General features: G+C 44.3%; 1 protein-coding gene and 1 pseudogene across 1 annotated transcript in view; both read left to right on the top strand.

The window, feature by feature from the left end:
• Hspbap1 (HSPB1 associated protein 1) overlaps positions 1 to 12754 on the top strand; it is a 50868-nt gene that overhangs the window by 26673 nt on the left and 11441 nt on the right. Inside the window, exon 3 of the mRNA XM_038346171.1 lies at positions 3044 to 3225. Within this exon, the coding sequence (XP_038202099.1) occupies positions 3044 to 3225 (182 nt within the window). The remainder of the gene's footprint in view (positions 1 to 3043; positions 3226 to 12754) is intronic.
• Positions 3764 to 4626, top strand: LOC119824958 (annotated as a pseudogene).

The following is a 12754-nucleotide window of genomic DNA, read 5'->3' as shown; positions in this document are numbered from 1 at the left end:
TTTTCTTCCCTCCACCCCGCATCAGGTGTGACTATCAAATTTTCCGAACACTTTGTTAAGGTTTTCCTAATGACACCTGGAATGGCTATAATCATGTTGTTGGGTGCACAAGTAATTACCTGATGAAAATCTCCTCTTTCTGCTGTCTGGGAAGGGCCTTACCTCCTCCAGGTTCAGCGTCTGTTAGGCTTCCTGGTGTTTGGGGAGTGGCTGGGTGAAAGTCTTTTCCTGCACAGGCAGTAGATCTGCAGAGAACTGGCTTCCGGGCCCGTGCCTCTCAAAACCAAACAGACCGATCTTTTAAAAAGTCTGGTAGGGGAGAGGGCCGTATCTCATCGTAATTAGCATGTTTGCTGGCAATGTTGGTCATAAACTCGTATTTATTAGTAATTCCTGCTTTTTCCTCGTAACTGTCCTTTGACTGTTTCTGTCTGAGCACGGGTTTTGTTTTACTTACTTTTGAAGACAGTTCTTTGTCTGCGGCTGTCTCCCCGTGTGTCCTTTGCATTTGTTTTACTGCACATGTGCTTTTTTACAGTCAAGCCAGCCAGCGCTCCACTAACATCTATTCCCATTTGTTTCGTTTTAGAAATTTCTCCTCTTAAAATAGACTAGTACTATCCTGTAGCAGTTAATGATGGTGTTCGCTGCAGTTTTCCCAGATAACAACGTTGGGCAATGGAGCTCTAGCGTTGCTTACTGGACAATCCTTCAAGTGTGCTGACGTGGGCAACGTCCTTTAGCGTGTTGCTGCGTGTTCTTGTGTCTCGCAGCATCAGTTCTGAGGCCACATCTCAAGCTGTCACTCAGGGCTAGTAAAACAGTTTGAAAGCACTATTTTAGCGCCGATACATATTTTAATATTTGAAAATACATCGCAGACAACCTCATGACTCCCTTGTTTAGTTTTTGTTTTTGAGATGGTGTCTCAGTCTCATAAGCAGTTCATCTACTGGGGACAAAGGATTCAAAGACTTTTGCTGTAGGGGACAGTTCACATTCAAGCCATGGCATAGGGTTTTGCTCTTAGCCCAGGCTTGAACTCAATGTCCTTACACCGCAGCCTCTTCAGTGCTAGCATTACAAACCTGTTTGGTTTTATCAAATCGTATCTAAGCTCAAGACCGTTATCTTTTTCTTTTGTGTCCCTACAAACCTAAGCACCATCAAAAATGATGTGCTTAGTAACGATTCTGAAGCAACTGAGTTAATAAATGAGTGAACAGACATTAAATTGATACATTAAATCGAGCCAATGATTCTACCCCAATGGTTCAGGCTTTCTCTAGCGATACTTTAGTTAAGACAGAAAGGACCCCAGTGATGCAGGCTCTCCAGCAATACTTACCTTATTTAAAACGGTAATACTTAGTGTATGAAACAGAAGCACATCTGAGTCCGAAGGCTGAGGCAGGTGGACCTCTGTAAGTTTGAGGCTCATCTGGTGTGCATAGTGGCTGCAGGAAGGCAGCAGGTCCACGTGGCACATGGTGGGCCACGAAGGCAGCCAGTCCCAGGCAGGAGCCCCCAAGTGGCCTGCGGTCCACGAGGGACAGGGAACCACATGATGGGTGAGAGACCAAGAAGGTAGGCACGGCATGCAGAGGAAGTGGGTTATGTGGGGTAAGGGAAAGGGGGAGAAGGGGAGATGGGGGGAGAAGAAGGGGCAGAGAAGAGGAGCCACAGCAGCAGCCACCTCTCTGGGAGACAGAAAGGAAGATGGAGTTAGACTGGAAGTGGGAGGAAGATTTGCCTGCCTCAGTGATGGATGGGGGAGAGAGTGGGCGGGGTTTGTCTCTTAAAGGGACAGGACAGACCATTACACTCAGGTCAACCAGGGCTTCATAGAAAGACCCTGTCTCAAACAAACAACCCTAAACACACACTCCACCAAGTGTCCAAGTAGTGACACCCACACAGGTCACTGTAGTAGTTACTTCCTCATTGCTCTGACCAAATTCCCAGCAGGAAGCCATGTAAGGGAGGAAGGATTTCTTTTGGCCTCTGGTTGAGTGGGTGCCATCTATCGCTGCAGTACTGAGGTAATCTTGGCACTCCTCCAGGCCTTATTCTCTTACTTTCCATTCCCGCTGGCTCCCCACACCATTCATGTTTAGAGCGAGGTTTCTTTCCTAGGTTCAACACCCCGGACACACACACATTCACAGCATGCCCAGACATGTGTCTTCTAAGTGACCTAAACCCAGTCAGGTTGACAATACGGATGAGCCATCACAGTTGTGCAGGCCCTGGAGAACACACACACTCGTGAGCCAGTGTGAGTGAGAGAGGCAGGTAATGTATGAGCATTATTAGGAGTGGACACAGATCCCCGAGTGGAGAGTTGGATCACACTTCTCACTCCATTGCTCCCCTTCTTCCTGTCTCTTCTTTCTCTTTCTTCTCCCTTCTCCCTGCCCCTGTTTTCACTATGTAGACTCAAACCCAAGATCTTCCTACATCAGCCTTCATGCTGTACTGGGACTATAGGTCTGGCTTGGAGGGTAATCATTAATGTCCCCGACCCACCCCTGCCATACAGGGTTTCTTTGTGTATCTCTGGCTGTCCTGGAACTCACTCTGTAGACCAGACTGACCTTGAACACACAGAGCTCCACCTGCCTCTGGCTCCCAAATGCTGAGATTAAAGACATGCACCACGACCACCTGGCGTTATTAATCTTTTTTTTTTCTTTTTTTTTTCTTTTTTTTTTTTTTTTTGTTTTTCAAGACAGGGTTTCTCTGCAGCTTTGTTAGAGCCTGTCCTGGGACCTAGCTCTTGTAGACCAGGCTGGCCTCGAACTCACAGAGATCCGCCTGCCTCTGCCTCCCGAGTGCTGGGATTAAAAGTGTGCGCCACCACCGCCCGGCTTGGCGTTATTAATCTTAAGAACAAAACCATTCTTTTTGTTTTATTGTAAATGATGTAAATCGTTAAATAAACAAGTATAAAGTGCAACAATATTTTGGTCAATAGTTACCTTTTAAAATAGTAGACGCTGTGCTTGTTAAACATTTCAAGTTGTTTTTCCTTATTTTGCAGTTCCTCAGTTTGAAACTGCATGTAGTTATGTGGACGCTACACTTGAGGAGTTTCTGGCCTGGAACTGTGACCAGTCTAGTGTCTCCGGACCATTTAAAGATTATGACCGTTCCAAATTCTGGGCTTATGCTGACTATAAATATTTTGTCAATCTGTTTGAAGACAAGACACATGTTTTCCAGGTGAGTTATACTTTTGTTTTTTGGTTTTTGCTTTGTTTTGTTTCTTGTGGGTTTTTTCCTTCTTTTTTTAAGCTTTGGAGCCTGTCCTAGAACTTGCTCTGTAGCCCAGGCTGGCCTCAAACTCACAGAGATCTGCCTGCCTCTGCTTCCCAAATGCTGGGATTAAAGACATGTGCCACTACCACCTGGCTGAGTTATATACTCTTTTTAGTCTTGGTAAGAATTTTCTCCTGAGAGTAATCCTAAATTAGAATTTTGCTGGTCCCTTCTTCCTTAACTACCTTTTTCTCATATAAGTAATCATGTGAGACCTGACTGTTTGGCCCACACAGATGAGAGGCACTTTCTCCACACCCTTCCACCTTTAAACAATGCCTGTGAGTGACATTTAGATTGTACTAGAAGTATAGACTGTGTGTAAAACTTTATTTTCCCTTTGCCTGCACAGAAATCCTTGTTCTAGTCTTTCTGTGCTTCCCTGGGATGGGTCCATACGGTGTTCTTTATTCCCGACGTAACTTAAAAGGAAACTTACACAATGTCAGGAGCCCTGGATGTCCTCAAATTCCTCTCTGCGGGAACCTACTTAGGTGGCACCAACCTCGACTTTCAGATGGAGCAGTTCATCTACAGAAGGAAAAGCGACGGCATCCACATCATTAATCTGGAGAGGACCTGGGAGAAGCTGCTGCTTTCAGTCGGGCTGTTGTTGCCATTGAGAACCCTGCTGATGTCAGCGTCATCTCCTCCAGGAACACTGGGCAGAGAGCTGTGCTGAAGTTTGCTGCTGGCACTGGAGCCACTCCAATTGCTGGCCGTTTCACCCCAGGGACCTTCACTAACCAGATCCAGGCAGGCTTCAGGGAGCCACGGCTTCTAGTGGTGACCGATCCCAGGGCTGAGCACCAGCCCCTCACAGAGGCCTTTTAAGTGAACCTACCCACCATTGCCCTGTGTAACACAGACTTAGCTCTGCACTACGTGGACATCACCATCCCATGCAACAACAAGGGAGCTCACTCAGTGGGTCTGATGTGGTGGATGCTGGCCCGGAAAGTACTGCACACGTGTGGCACTATCTCCCGTGAGCACCCATGGGAGGTTATGCCTGATCTTTACTTCTACAGAGACCCAGAGGAGATTGAGAAGGAAGAACAGGATGCTGCTGAGAAGGCCGTGACCAAGGAGGAGTTTCAGGGTGAATGGACCGTGCCAGCTCCTGAGTTCACTGCTGCTCAGCCAGAGGTGGCCAACAGGTCTGAGGGTGTGCAGGTGCCCTCGGTGCCCATCCAGCAGTTCCCTACTGAAGACTGGAGTGCCCAGCCAGCCACTGAGGCTTAGTCAGCAGCTCCCACAGTGCAGGCCACCGAGTGGGTTGGAGCCACCACTGAGTGGTCCTGAGCTTCTCTGCAGACACTTGAGCAAAGGGAAAAAAGGTGGAAGGAAAATAAAGTTCCTACAAGCTGTAAAAAAAAAAAAAGAAAGAAAGAAAGAAAAAGAAAAGAAAAGAAAAGAAAGAAATCCTTGTTGTGTTGGTGAAGATGAGAGATGGAAGCTGCTCTCCACGCAGACGCCTTGGCCGGGCCGCCTCTGCCTTCAGCCTCTACTCAGGCTGTGGTGGCCTGAGGCAGAGTTCTGGGCTCCTAATGATGACAGACCCCCTGCTGAAGTGTAGGGACACTTGTGGAAGTAAGAATATGGAGGTTCTTTGCGTGTGTTGACACAGCTGACAGCAGGGTCTGTAGACTGCCATGTCCTCTTTCCTCTTTAGTGTATTCTATCTCAAACTGTCGGGTTTGTTTTGTGGGGTGATCTTGCAAATTCCTTGTTCTGGTTTCTGTTTCACATTAGGTGTGGGGCAATAGGGAGTGGTCCCAGGGAGCTTGTTTATATGACTGCCTTACCCCTAACAGGCCTAGCTGCAGAGTCCAGCACCAGTACTAATCTGTGGAAGGAAGTGTTTCCCCTTTAGTCAGACTATTCCCTGCCACAGCTCCCCACCCCTATCCTTGCCTGCCCCACCCATGACCACTCCTGCTGTACACCCATCTCCTGTGTGTGATGTCCGTGCCTACACCCTATGACCACCCCCACTTTGGACCCCTCTCCTGTGTGTGATGTCCTTGCCTGCCCCACCCATGACCACTCCTGCTGTACACCCATCTCCTGTGTGTGATGTCCGTGCCTACACCCTATGACCACCCCCACTTTGGACCCCTCTCCTGTGTGTGATGTCCGTGCCTACACCCTATGACCACCCCCACTTTGGACCCCTCTCCTGTGTGTGATGTCCTTGCCTGTCCCACCCATGACCACTCCTGCTGTACACCCCTCTTCTGTGTGTGATGCTCTTTGTCTCTCACACTGTCCCTGGTCAACCTGTGTTTTTCTCTTTCTTACTGAGTCTAGGTATTCACATAGTTACTCTAACTACAGATATTTGGTCATTTTCCTTTACTAACCTTTTAAAAAGTTAAAAGGGTGTTTTTTTTATAAAAGAGGGGAAATACACCTTTCCCCCACCCTCATTATTTCTTGAGCTCCCCACTTTCCTCCCTCCCCTCTCCTTTGTTTTCCTTTCCTTTCTCTCTTGAGAAGCTCTCACTGTGTAGCCCAGGCTGACCTTAACTTCACCATCCTCATCTCCACCTCCTATGCTAGAATCTGGCTGGGCATCCTCATGTGTAGCGCCTCTGTATTCTGACAGCCATGAAATAAATGGGTTGGTTTTGAAAATACTTAATAAACGCTTCCAAATCTCAGCACCGTCCACAATCATCTTCTGAGGTGGGTGGGGTTTCTTATAATTTTGGATCACATTGTGGATCTTTAACCCTGGAACTCATAGATTTCATAATTAACTTTTAGAGTACTTTGGTCTTCCCCATTCCCCTCAGCCACTTGTAGATTGTACTTCCACCTTCTCCCAGCACATTTCAGAAACTCTTGTGCAATTTAGGTGTTTACCAAGAGCCCTTGCCCCTAAATGCCTGACATTTAGGATCCTCACAGTGACACTTGATTTCATGATCATCTGTTTTAAGGCACAAAGAGGTTGTGTGAACCTTTTCTCAGTAGGGGTCCGTTCAAGTTAGGTGAAGTATGCTGAGTCTAGCTCCTGCTACCTTGACTGCCACTCACCAAACTTGCTCAGGTGTCTGTCCCTTCCCAGGCATAGCCACCACTGGGCATGTGTATGGCTTGGCTATTAAGGATGGTAATAAGCTGTAGTTCTCTGGAAGCCCTTGTAAATCTGGTGTTTTTACCCCAGTGAGTTCATGTCACTTCACGTTGTGGAAGTTAGTTCTCTTGTAGACAGTCAAGACTGTTAATACTATATTGTCCTTATCTGACAGTTTTCTGGGTACCAACTCTTTATTTGTTATGCCCAGACTTCTTGCCTCCCAAAGAGACCACCAGGGACCCGGGACTTGATGCAAAGGCAAGGTTTATTGTACGAGCCTAGGCAGGGAATTCATCTAGCACACTCAAGGCAGTGAGGGCTGGAGGAGCTCCCTTCCAGAGATTATAGGACTTTTTGTAGACCATTTTGCAGGACCACCAGTTTTCACCTAATTTGCATACCCAGACCTAATTGAGGACAGCAAATTCAAAGAGCATGATATCATTATGCAAATGAAGTGTGGACATGAGTATATTCTTGGTTGGCATGTTCTTATCTATCCTTGAGGTATGTAGATGAAGCATACCATGGACATATTTTAATTGGCTAGTTCTTGGCAGTCCTTGAGGCAATGCTCTCCCAGTTGTTACGGGCTCCTGCGATGGCCCTTGTCATGTATGAAGTGTTTTCCAAAATCGTCTAGCCTAAACAGCGTGGTTCAGGCGGAAAGCGATTAGGTCCCTCTGACATTCTCACCCGTTTTTCATTTCTCTCACATATATCATAGGTACGTAAATTCTTGTTTTGCTTTTAGAAATGCAATTAGCTTCGTTACTTAATCATGCTTGTTATTGTTTCAAGCCTTTTTGTATTGACATGAGATAATGGGTAAGGAGATCAAGTGCAGCTTAAGCTACATCCAGTCAGGGCTTCATGTGACTTTGTCTCAAGAAACCAAAAAGTAAAGCAGTACAATAGATAGCACATAAACCCATTACATGTCAATAACCAATGATAGCCTAAGAGAATATGCTTTGAAATTTAACGTGATTAGAAGAGTGGGTTGCTTTCCATTTTCTGCAAGTCATCTTCCTGCCTGGCTGCAGGGCGCAGTTGGAGTCTCCTATCTGCTGCAGTTTAGCTGTTGCAATTTGTTGGTCTGTTAAGAGATGAAGAAAATCTTGTCTCAGCATATACAGCTGAGAAAGGGGGAAGTATTTAACGCTCTTTTCAGACAGTTGGGAATCTTTAAACTATCACGCCAAACTTGATGAGGGCTATTTTCTTTTCTTTTTTGTTTTGATGTTGTTTTGTGTTTTTGTTTTTCAAGGCAGGATTTCTCTGTATAGTCCTGGCTGTTCTGGAATTGGCTCTGTAGACCAGATTGGCCCTAATTCACAGAGATCCGCCTGCCTCTGCCTCTTGAGTGCTGGGATTAAAGGCGTGGCCCACCACTGTCCAGCAGGCTTTTTTAAAAAAAATCATTAGTTGCAGTATAGACTATGAAATCACAATGAAAGAACTCATTGTGTTCCTATAATAAAATCCCCTTGTGTAATGTCGTTCATTGGGTATTAGGAAATGTTGGATTACTGAATTATGTAGCTCTTCCAAATGCTGCTGTGCCCCACAGTGTGCTTGATGTGTTTCGTTATTTAAGATCACGTTTGTTGGTGCCACACCTTTTTTATGGACAAAGTTTTTGTACTCGGGAGTTTCTGAAGTCATATAGCTGGAGTGCAGTTATATTCAACCCAAAATATTTGCTGACCTATCTTGTGATTTATTCTTTAATTTCTTGCTTAGTTTATAAGTGTAACTTTTTGTAGTGAGGAGCTGCGGGCAGGCCTGCTTTTCGTCCCGCCCGGCTCCCGGCGGCCTAGCTAGCTTGTGCCCCGAAATAACAACACACAAACTGCATTCATTCAAACACTGCCTGGCCCATTAGTTTCAGCCTCTTACTCACATCTTGATTAACCCATATCTAATAATCTGTGTAGCACCACAAAGTGCTACACATTCTAGCGTATGTCCATCTTGGGCCGGAGCTTCATTGCATCTGGCTCAGAGAGGAGAGGCATGGCATCTGTCTCACTTAGGAGAGGCGTGGCATGTGACTGAGCCATCTACCTCACTTCCTTCTTCCTGTTCTGTCTACTCCACCCACCTAAGGGCTGGCTCATTAAATGAGCCAGGCAGTTTTTTATTAACCAATGAAATCAACTCAAACAGAAGACTCCCACATCAACCTTTTACTGAGCCATGTGGCTAACATAGATAAGAATAATGGGTTAATATAAGTTATAAGAGCTAATACGAAGCCTGAGCTAATGGGCCAATCAGTTTATAACTTAAAAAAAAAATAAGTGTAACCTTTGATTTATAATATTTGTTGGCTTTTCTAACCATCTTTTTGTCGTTGATTTCTGACTTGATTTCACTGTGGTCAGGAAATATATCTGGCATTATTTCAATCCTTTCAAATATATGTAAATTTGTTTCATAGCCCAAAGTATGATTGATAAATGTTACTTGCAAACTTGGATATAATGCATTCTTTTATTGGCTGGGGTGCCCTGTGAGTCTTTTTTAAGTCAGGCTGGGGTTTAAGGGTCACTTTCTTACTGATTTCTATACATTCATTTTATCTACTATGTAGAGAGGGACACCGTTAGTTCTTTTATGTTGGTCAGGTTTTACTTTTTACACTTGACTTTACTAGTGACCTTTTATTGTGATGAAATGAATTCATCTGCTTTGGTGTAGTCCTTTTTCTGATTCAGTTTACCCCGTGTTTGTCTTTGATTGATATTAGCATGAGAAAGGAATGTTTCATACAGAATTGAATTTCCATAAAATCCTAGAACTTACAAACCAATTTATGTGACAGAGTAGGTCGGTGGTTGTCAGAGAATGAGATTTGGAGGGAAATGTGAATCATGAGGGGCACTGGGGAAGTTTGGATATGGTCAGAATGTTTGTCCTCTTGATTATCTTGATGGAGTCTCAAGAATGCAGATAGATCAAGTTCATCAGTCAGATGCTTTAAATATATGGTGTTTGCTGTACATTGATCATACCTCAACAACACCTTTAAAAAGAATATAATACTTGGGGCTGGAGAGAGGGTTCAACAGTTAAAAGCACTGGCTGCTTATCCAGGGGAGCCAAGCTTGATTCCCAGCACCCACATGGCATTTAACAACCACCTGTAATTCTAGTTCCAGTGGAATCTGATGCCCTCTTCTTGCCTCGGTGGGTATCAGGCATGCACTGTGGTTCACAGACATACATACAGGTAAAACATGCATACATATAAAATAAAGATAAGACTCAATAATGCAATACTCCTAGTATATTTTAACTGCACTACTTGACACTATCTGTTTTATTCACTGTTGCCTATATACAACCAGTGCAAATATCAACACAATGAAATAGGCAAGTAGCAATTTAGGAACATTGTGAAGATAGTTTTGACCTCCCAGATCCTCAGAAGGGCCGGAGGAGAGAGAGGGTCGCTTGAGTCTAGCATTGCTTCTATAATCATTCTGTTCTTCTGACACTCTCTCTTCTAGTTCTAAAATAAATTCTTATGAATTGGTGACTCTTCAAGTCATGTTTAATATTAAGTACCAAAGCATTTTTGTTGTGTTCATAAACATTGAATGGCTTGAAAAATAAGTCTGGGTGGCATTTGAGTCCCTTCCCAGCACCCTAGCCCAACCACTTGGTCTACATGAGCTGCCATCTGGTCTCCCCATTGACTGCTGGGCAGTCCATGTTCTCGCCCACCTTCTGACCTTTGCTCAGACCCTCTAAGTTTTGCCTAGGAAGTTCTACTTGGGGCTGGCTCAGATTCAGCATTGGCTCTGAAACCTCAGCCACTTCAGCACACATCCCCAGCCAGCATTCTTTTATGTCCTGTTCGGACCAGTATTACATAAAATTGTGTCTTGAGCCTTTGACAACACAAGCTATGTTCTTTACTCTGCTCCTCAGAACTGCTGACGTAGTACTGAATATGTAATAGGTATTTGAATGATTACATAGTCCCTTAATCTTTACTACCCTTTAAAGAATATTTGTACTTAAACCCCTGGCTTTATCCTTGTCATATGTTCTGCAGCTTCTAGTTAACCGAGTGTAACATCTGTCAATTTTGATAAGAAATTTCTACCTCTCATCAGCCTTCTTCTAGGTTTTTAAGTTTTAACTTACAACCTCTGTTTACGGTTTCCATATACTTCATCTTTTCTTCCATAAAGGAGATTAATTCTCTGTTAGATGTACAATATTTATATATCAACAAATAAACTGATAACTCTACTGGTATAATTGGAAAATACTTGGCAATCTTGCAGATGGCCTGAAATTATTATTTTGATATTCACTTGACTTTTGTGTGTGACAAAATGAGTCTCTCTGGCTTCTAGTTCCCCGCCCATGCCATTCAATCAACACAGCACGTCCGAGCGCTGTCTCTACTGCCCTGGGAAGATAGGGAAGTTGGGAGAAACATTACCTTTATCTCTTGTAGTTGTTGATAAACATTCTTAAAGTTGATACTGTGAGGAATCAGCATATAATAAAAGGGATTGTGTCCCCAAGAATGTCTTCCTGGTAGATTCTATTTCACATTGTGATTGAGGTTGGCTCCGGAGAATCTGAAGCCTCGTTAAGTCACCAGGACATAGACTCTGTAAAGGCAATAACTGGAAGATTAGTTCGGCCTGTTGGACTTTGTGGCCCAGCTGTGAGGATGTGTTGGAATGGAAGCAGGTGTTCTGGAAATGATTAAAGACGTCTCAGACAGGGTGCTTGCTTCCTGGTGAGACAGATTGGCACCTCAGAATTCACGTGATTAAAAAACAGAAAATAGAATTTAGGTATTTACCCAGTAGATAGAGACTTAATGACCTCTTCTGTTTCTGTACCTGCCGGTCTTTTTCCTGAGAAAAAAAGAGACTTTAAGTTTTGTATATTAATGATAGTTAACAATCTTGTGATTTTTCCGAGTTCCAGTTTTATCGCTCGTGACCAACTTTTTTTATTCAAATGTAAGTTCATTGTGGAATTATGTGATTGGTTTTTCTGTATTGTGACCTGTGAATGGAGAATAACTAGAGTGAGACAGTGACACTAAGGGATGGCAGAGGAACAAATCCTATCAGTTTTTCTTGAGTGTTTGTTGTTGTTGTTGTTGATAATGATGTTATAACTGTGAAAATATGGATGATTCATTATATGTACAGCAGTTTTAAAATGAAGCAATGGTTATTGAGCTCATTCATTGGGACAGGTTTAAGAGCTGTGGGCATGGTGGCTTTTAATCCCAGCAGAGACTGGCAAACAGGTGGATCTGAGTTTTAGGCCAGCCTGGTCTAAAGAATGAGTAGCAGGACAGCCAGGGCTACACAAAAAAACTGTCTCTAAAAACAAAAAGCAAAACACTTTTTTAAAAAAAATCTGGAAACAGATCCAGGAGCTCCTAGGAGTAGCCCAGCAGTTTCAGAAGTGCTGTGCCACCACCATAGGTATCGGAGAAGTCACTTTAGTGAGAGACTGAGCCATCATGGCACTTGTCCTGGCTAGTTTTTATGTCAACTTGACACAACCTCGGGTCATCTGAGAGGAGATAACCTCACTTGAGAAAATGTCTCCATAACATTGGGCTCTGGGGTGCATTTTCTTGCTTAATGATTGATATGAGAGGGCCCTGGCGTTGTGGGTGGGGCGCTGTTGGGCTGGTGATCCTGGGGTGTACAAAAGCAGGTTGAGAAGCAAGCCCTGAGGAGCCTGGAGAAGGAGAGAGACAGCTTTGAGGAGTAACAGAAGGATAACGGACCTTTGCTGTGGCTATGATAAGCAGGGCCATCCAAAGAGACAGAAGATCGGTGTCTGCCCTTCTTCTCTGTTATAAACCAAGATCGTTTCGTTGGCCAAGCTGTTTGTAATTTGTTCTATCTCATATTAACTATGAATGGACAGTGCTCTTCTGTTCGGGAGATGTGCTGTATTTGGTCTTACCATGACCCACTTCCTTAGGAGAACACATGGGTGTACAGGTCCATGTGGACATATGTGGGGCGGTAGAGACCAAAGGTAAACATTGGGTGTTCCTCGGGTGTGATCTACTTGTTTTATTTTGTTTTTTGAGACACGGTCTCTCACTTGGCCTAGAATTCTTTGATTAGGTGAGGCTGGGTAGCTGAGAGCCCCAGGTTTCTATCTGTCTCTGCCTCCCCAACACTGGGATTACAGGTGGGCTGCCAATCCTAGTTTCTTTGTGAGTAAGGGTTCTGGGGATCGAACTCAGGTCCTCCTGCTTGTACAGCAAACAGTGTATTGACTCCCAGCCCTTGAAACACTCTGTGTCACTTTCATCCTACATATCTTAGACAT

The sequence above is a fragment of the Arvicola amphibius genome, chromosome 10 (assembly GCF_903992535.2).
Source record: "Arvicola amphibius chromosome 10, mArvAmp1.2, whole genome shotgun sequence".
Taxonomy (NCBI): Eukaryota; Metazoa; Chordata; class Mammalia; order Rodentia; family Cricetidae; genus Arvicola; species Arvicola amphibius.
The sequence above is the reverse complement of the archived record's forward strand: the minus strand, read 5'-3'. Positions and strand labels throughout refer to the sequence as shown.